The sequence below is a fragment of the Otolemur garnettii genome, unplaced genomic scaffold (genome assembly GCF_000181295.1).
Source record: "Otolemur garnettii isolate 467f Iridium unplaced genomic scaffold, OtoGar3 scaffold00051, whole genome shotgun sequence".
In the NCBI taxonomy this organism is placed as follows: Eukaryota; Metazoa; Chordata; class Mammalia; order Primates; family Galagidae; genus Otolemur; species Otolemur garnettii.
In genome coordinates, this window is record NW_003852446.1 from 7,240,401 (window position 1) to 7,248,337 (window position 7,937).

At 45.3% G+C, this 7,937-nt stretch overlaps 1 protein-coding gene across 1 annotated transcript; it reads right to left on the reverse strand.

The window, feature by feature from the left end:
• Positions 1 to 5,361: 5,361 nt before the first annotated feature.
• Positions 5,362 to 7,736, reverse strand: LOC100966781 (cullin-2-like). Its single transcript, XM_023514360.1, is given in 4 exon segments — positions 5,362 to 6,800; positions 6,936 to 7,219; positions 7,409 to 7,536; positions 7,539 to 7,736. Coding segments are annotated over 4 exon segments (2,040 nt in total). The 5' UTR covers positions 7,728 to 7,736.
• Positions 7,737 to 7,937: the final 201 nt, after the last annotated feature.

Below are 7,937 nucleotides of genomic sequence, written 5' to 3' on the forward strand. Positions count from 1 at the left end.
CCCGTGCCTCGCCGTGGGCACCCTGGCGGCGGGGGTCTGCGGGAAAGTCTCGCGGCCGGTCGCGCGCCAGGGGCGCAGCACGCTCCGCTCTGCAAGGAGGCGGCGGCGCGCTGCGTGGCGCCAACCGCCATCGCCGCCTCGAGCCTGTGCCGCTCGCGCTCGCCCAACGTCCACTGCAACTGCTGTGCGGGGCGGGGCGGGGCGGGGCGGGGCGGCGCGCGCGGCTGCCGCGGTCGTGCCTCACAAGGGCACCCGCCACTGGCGGAAGCTGCGCGGGGAGAGGGTCGCGCGGGTCGTGCTCGCCTGCCGGCCCGGGGGGGCGACTTGTCAGAGGTGGCCATGAGACCGTCTACTCAGAATACCCAGAGTGTTGGGTGGGTGTGAAACCCATTTCCCAAGACAAGAGCGAGAGTGAGCTCGCCGGCCCTGAAGGTGGCTCAGGCCTGTAATGCTGGGAGGCTGAGGCGGGTGGATTGCCTGAGCTCACAAGTTCAAGACCAGCCTGAGCCACAGTGAGACCGGTCTCTACTAAAAATGAAAATAAATAAATAAATAAATAAATAAATAACTGAGGCAAGAAGATCGCTTGAGCTCAAGAGTGTGAGGTTGCTGTGAGCTATGATGCCATGGCATTCTACCAAGGGCAACACAGTGAGACTCTGCCTTAGAAAAAAAAAAGAAAAGAAGGGCAGGCGGCATGCTGCTCTGGTCTCTCGGTCCTCTGCGCCGGTTCTTGGAGTTTCGTCTCCTTCAAAGTCCAAAACTGATATTGGGGGACGATCAGGGCCCAAAAGTCGTTTACGTGAAGTCCTGGGTGTTATCACTGTTGTTCAGAGAGAATGGCAAAGTGCTGGCGGCCTTCCAAAGGTTTTCTGAGTCTTACTCGTGATTGGAATGGCCTCAAGACGCGGAGTCCGGATTTTCATTGACCCCAACCTTGTCTTTCCAGCTTCCAATCTGCAGAAATCCAGCCAGAGCACAGGCCAGGAGGCTGCAAAATTCTGCGGGATCCTGCAGGAGGTCAGGTTAAGGCTGGGACCTGCTGGGATCACAGGACCAGGATGGCATTGTTTGCAGAAGGATTTAAAGAAAAGGAAAGAGAGAAAGAGCCCTCATCAGCCAGTGTGGAAAGCCAGTGCTAAATGTCAGCTACAGACCAGTTTACTACCTGGGTGGTCCAGGTGAAATTCTTCCCTTCTAGCTGGGCCCCATAGCTCAGTGGTTAGCACCCCACCCCCGCACACCAGGGGCAGTGGTTCAAACCTCACCTGGGCCTAATTAACACAAAAAGAGAGAGTGAGATTCTTTCCTTCTACCTTGGAAATGTCTACCAGGCATCGAAGTGCGAGTTGCCGCCAACTTGCACATCCCAGCCCTGCGGTATGTCTCCCCGTGGACCTCCAAGGCCTGCAACACTACAAATGCATCCCTGTGGAAGACAGCCACACGGCTGACATTGGCTCCCACTTTCAAGAAGCAATAGACTTTACTGACCTTGTTAGGGAAAAGGGAGGTAAGATCCCCGCCCACTGTGAGGCCAGCATCTCCAGCTCACCCACCACCTGTGTGGCTTAGAGCGTGAAAACCAACTAGTTCCACCTGAAGAAGGCTTTCGAGTACTTGAAGCAGAGGACGCTCGTGATCTTGCCCACTGTTGGCTTGATGGATCAGCTCCTGCAATGTGAATCCAGAATCCTGCTTTCTACCCCCCAACCCCCAGCCACCCTCCTGCCAAGGGGGGCTGGGAACTCCTCCTTACTAGGCCACTTACATGGAGACCTGATGTGCAAGGCGCCTGCTGCATGTTCCCTGCCTCGGTGCTGTAGCCGGGGCCCATATGCTGGATGGTCTCTGAGCCCTGTGGCCACAGCTACATCCTGCTGAAACTGGGATAGAGGAGCCACCCCAACCCCAAGAGCAACTGTCTTTTATTTCTTAAACTCGTGGACGTTTCATACTTGTGCAGTAGTGAACGCTTTGCTCTGTCCCACTGCCCCAGTGCGATGGTCAGCAGTCACCAGGCTTGCAAACGAACTTTAGACGACCTTGGAGATGGGTTCTTGGCCAAGACATTCTAACTCCGGTACCTCCAGACCCCTGGGCCTTCTCAGGACTGCACAGTCCTCACACCTCAGAGTTCGCCTTTTCATCTCAAGGGTAAGGCAACAAACACCTGCAGGAATGTGGGCGACTAGGGGAACAGGCGGTCACAAAGCCGATTCATTTTGAAGGAAGCACAATTTCCACCTTATTTTTTGAACCCTTGGCAGTTTTCAGTGTGGGTCTCTGTTGCTTGAAGGCATAGCCAGTCATTATGGAGTCTGGAAAGTCACCCTCCTGGGTTTGTAGGGATGTGAGATACATACTGACTTGAACCCTGAAATGTTTTTTGAGACGCCTTCTTGGGTCCAATAGAGGTAGTTGGTTGAAGTAGCAAGGTTTGGGCTTTCTAGGTTTCTTTTCCACTGTGGGTCTTCCCTGACCTTAGACTTCGGCATTCTTATTCAGACTCACTGCACCTTTCCTCAGAGAATCTCTTAATTTGAAAAGCATTTTTCAGATCACAGACCAAAAATGACCCCTTTAAAATGGTGGCTGTAGATCCCAGGAGGAAAAGGGCACCTGCTAGGTGTTCTGGGTAGGTGGTATTGAAAAATGGAGATCTCCTCAGCTTACTGTCCTATATGCTCTGTGCTTGTGTCTCCTCTCTCGTGACGGTTGTTTTCTTCCCTGCCCCTTCACCTGTGCCCTGTCTTTCAGCTTTTGGCTTTGTGGATTTGCAGATTTTGCTGTGTGGTACTACTTTTTTGTCTGTAGGTTATGTCTCCAGGGGAAAAGGCAATTATTTTTAAAACCCATGCAAATGTGAAGAAAACTAGTATGCGACTGGTGGTTGTTTTTATAGTGCAAAATAAAAAAAGTAAAAGGGAAAAATCGCTTGTACAGAACACATATGATAACATGGGGAAATATTTTTATTAAAAAATAGGATAGGGCGGGCGGCACCTGTGGTTCAGTGAGTAGGGCGCCAGCCCTATATACGAGGGTGGTAGGTTCAAACCTGGCCCCGGCCAAACTGCAACAAAAATGTAGCTGGGCGTTGTGGTGGGCACCTGTAGTCCCAGCTACTTGGGAGGCTGAGGCAGGTGAATCCCCTAAGCCCAGGAGTTGGAGGTTGCTGTGAGCTGTGTGACATCACGGCAGTCTACCAAGGGCAATAAAGTGAGACTGTCTCTACAAAAAAAAAAAAAAAGAAGAAATAGGATATGGCTTGGCACCTGTAGCACAGTGGTTACAGCTCTGGCCACATACACCAAGGCTGCCAGCTTCGAACACAGCCTGGGCCAACTAAGCAACAATGACAACTGCAACAGAAAAAATAGCCAGACATTGTGGTGGGAGCCTATAGTCCCAGCTACTTGGGAGGTTGAGGCAAGAGAATTGCCTGAGCCCAAGGGTTAGAGGTTGCTGTGAGCTGTGATGCTATAGCACTCTACCTAGGGTGCCACAGTGAGAGTCTGTCTTGAAAAAATAAAACATAAGGTAGCACCCATAGCTCTGTCTCAATACATGATTATAATACCATAAGAAATGAAAACAAGCAAAATTTTATAAATTGGTGTAATTTAGAAATGTTTACCCAGAAATTCTACTTCTAGTAGTTGACCCTTAGGGAAATAATGGGCTACAGGTAAATTAATCACCAAGCCCCGCCCCCCCCCAAAAAAAAGTAGAAACAAGGCCAGGTGCAGTGACTGATGCCTATAATCCTAGCACTCTGGGAGGCTGAAGTGGGTGGATTGCCTGAGCTTAGGAGTTGGAGACCAGCCTGAACAAGAGTGAGACCCGTCTCTAAAAATAGCTGGGCATTGTGGCAGGTACCTGTAGTCCCAGCTACTTAGGAGGCTGAGGCAAGAGGATTGCCTGAGCCCAAGAGTTTTTTTTTTTTTTAATTAAATCATAGCTGTGTACATTAATGCAGTCATGGGGTATAATGTGCTGGTTTTACATACAATTTTAAATATTTTCATCAAACTGTTTAACATAGCCTTCATGGCATTTTCTCAGTTACTATGTTACGATATTTATATTATACATTTACTGTGTTTCCCCCAAAATAAGACACTGTCTTATATTTATTTTTTCTCAAGAAGACACACTAGGGCTTATTTTCAGGGGGTGTCTTCCTTTCTGCTCCAAAATGCATGGAGTGGCTGTGCAGTATATCTGCACATCACTAGGTCTTTTCTTTTTTTCTTTTCTTTTTTTTTTTGAGACAGCGCCTCAAGCTGTCACCCTGGGTAGAGTGCAGTGACATCACAGCCACCTCCTGGGCTCAAGCGAGTCTCCTGTCTCCACCTCCCAAGTAGCTGGGACCTACAGGCGCCCACCACAACACCTGGCTATTTTTTGGTTGCAGCTGTCATTGTTGTTTGGTGGGCCCAGGCTGGATTTGAACCCGCCACCTTAGGTGTATGTGGTTGGCACCTTAGCCACTTGAGCCACAGGCACCGAGCCCATTGCTAGGTCTTATTGTCAGAGTAGGGCTTATATTTAACAAATGCATAGAAATTCTGCTAGGACTTATTTTTTGGGTAGGTCTTATTTTTTGGGAAACACAGTAAGTTTCACATGTACCCTTATAAGATGCACTGTAGGTATGGTCCTACCCATTACCCTCCCTCCACCCATCCTGCCCCCTCCCCTCCCCTCCCCTCCCTTTCTCCTTTCCCCATATTCTTGAGCTATAATTGGGTTATAGCTTTCATCTGAAAGCTATAAATTAGTTTCATAGTAGGGCTGAGTACATTGGATACTTTTTCTTCCATTCTTGAGGTACTTTGCTGAGAAGAGTATGTTCCATCTCCATCCAGGTAAACATGAAGGAGGTAAAGTCTCCATCTTTCTTTCTTTCTTTTTTATTTCTTTATCTTTTTTATTTGACAAGCAGCCATATCATGTTTGCCATTTTGATGTAGATACAATTATTAGGTTATCTATCATATTACAATATTTAAGTTTTTTAATTTTATGTCCTTTAAGATACATTTAAAAAAAAATCAACTGCAAACGTGAAGGGGGATAAAAGCATGGTACCCAACCAAATTTCTACATTTCAGCAATACTTCACTCACTTTTTTAAATAAAGTTTTAAGAAATGTCACAATGACATGAGCTTGAAGTATTTCTAGGCGTTTTCTTTGACGCTCATGACATGGCACTGGTGTTGCTGTAAACAGCAGAAAAACAGGGGCTGCCGAATGACCAAATTATGGAGGCACAGACCTGCTTCTTCCCATAGGAATACCCCAAATGGTGATGGCGATGATTGTCTCACACTCACACTGGAGGAGAGTGACATCACGCGACGTAGCTATACTCATCTGCCGATGCTTGGCTGCGTTCGATGTACTGTTTGTCTATCAGAACTTCAATACACTTCTTAATCATGCTGATACTGGGATTAAACCTAGCTCTTGACTGGCTAATCACCTCTTGAATAAGAGCATTGGGCCGAAGCATTTTCCATGCTTTCATGATACAAACTATAGCAGCTTGGAGATACGTTTTCCGGTCCTCATCAACAGCTCTAGTCTGCTCCATTTCCTGTGGAGTGTCTTTCTGCATAGATGTAGTGATTTTAAATTTTGTTCTTTTACTGCTAAAGTTCGTATTTCTTGAAAATGAAGATTCTGCATTGAAGTCTTCCTTTTCTGAATCGTGGTTAATCATTTTCATATCAAGCAATGATTTGATTGTTTTTGTCAGTTCCTTTTTATTCATCGAAGTGCTGTCTTGAAGCTCTTTATAGCTGACAGTTTCATTGTTGTTAAAGGCAAGAAGGACTGCTATTTGGTATGTTGTGACCATGGCTACATATGGTTTGCCCAAATAGTTCATTGTAACTTCACCTGTACTCAGATAATGTAACCATGTCAGTTTCCTTCCACTGAAATGCTGGCTGTAAAATAATTCAAACATCTATACACTTTTCCCTAATTCCTGGGGAATCGCAAATGTGGATGAAGGAGCCTGAGTTAGAGGCCATGCACCAGCCTGTAGAACATATATTTGAAAACTAATTCCCAAATCTATTACTGTGTCTTGATTTTTGATAAGATTGTTGAACTTATTGTTGAGATCAGCACTGACGCTCATATTTGTATACATCCGATGTAGCTTGCTGGTAAACTCATAACCACAGGCTTGCTTTAGTTTATTGATCGTGGCTTCTTCAGAATCCCTAGACATAGATAACCCATGAATTAGACGTTTTGCCAGCATTCTTGCGTAGAACTTTTGAAAAACATCTTTATCATCAATATATTTGAAAACAGTGATGAAGCTTGTGAGTTTGTCTTCCACTTCATTCTCTGTCATCCCTTTTGCTGATTTCTTTAGTAAGTTGTCACAGTACTTAGCAAGCAGTTCAGGTGCTTTGCACACAGACTTGGGTTCTCTGTAATTTACAACTGATGTAAGGGCCTTATCCAGTGCACTCATAAAGTGCTGATCACCATTCAAAACAGTGTTAATAAGTTGAACAAATTTACCGTGTACTTCCCAAACTGATTCCACAAATAGAGTTGGCATATTTTCCTGAGTAAGGTTACTGGTTCCTCTAAGGCCCTCATTGTGGATATGGTTTTGCAGCTCCTGAATCCTATGAGGTAAACCAGTGGACACAGCACAGAGTAAGACATTTTCCATGTCATTTTTCTTCTCCTGTTGAATGATACTGTGACATTCTGCGTGTAAGAACTGTAAGTGGTCTGCTACCATTCATTGTTGACATTCATGTATCACTTTAAAACTTTATTTTTTTTTTAATTATTTTTCTTGTTGTTGCAGTTTTGCCAGGGCTGGGTTTGAACTCACCACCCTTGGTATATAGGGCTGACACCCTACTCACTGAGCCACAGGCACCACCCCATGTATCACTTTAGTATATGAACTTGCATTTAAGTATTTTCGACATCGAATTTCTTCATCTTTTAATCTACCTAGAACCTTTTCCATATACTGTGAGCAGCTTGATTCTTGTAATAAATTTGAAGATTCTTGTTTATAATACTCTCCTGTTTCAGTCAGAAAGGAGGACTCAAATAGTTCCTGATAAAACTTCATGGGGAATTTTTTCTTATACTGCTCAACATGAACAAAGGAGTCAATAACCCCATGGATTGCTTTCTGATTTGGGTCTTCTCCACCGCGATCATTTTTGATTTCTCAGAGCAGCATTCGTATAAGAATGGTCTGAAGTTGTTCAACCATCAATTTCCTCCACATATCCAATGCTAGCTCTCTTATTTCCATAAGTGGTTCATTCATATCTACACCACCATAGCCATACCGAAGGTCAGCTTCTGTCAATTTATTCTTTTTAATAAACTGGGTGTTGAGATACCTATATAAGCAGTCCATATAGTCTGCACCCTTGCTATATTCTTCCCAATACCTATGATACATAACAAGTACTTGTTCTTCAGATTCCAGAACTGTCCTGTGCAAATGCCGAACGTGATTTTCCAAAAAAAAATCTTAGTTTCTGTATAAAGTCTTTCTCCAAGGAGTTCAGGATAGGCCACACATAAAGCATAGATATCTGAGAAGTGATCATTCCATGTTGCTCTTTCGACGTATGCCAATGTGACAACAGCTTTGATAGTAGTTAAAAGTTTGTTCCATGTTTCATCAAAATCTACTACTCTTGGTTTCAAGGACATTGTGCAAGGTTAGTGTTGAATCCAAAAGTTCAGAACTTGTCCCCAAGGCCACATCAAAAGACAGAACCACAGATAAAGAGGCTGGCAGAATCTCGTCTCCATCTTTCTTTAAGGCTGCATAATATTCCCTGAGCCCAAGAGTTTGAGGTTGCTGTGAGGCCACAGTACTCTATCAAGGACAATGAAGTGAGACTCTGTCTCAAGAAAAAA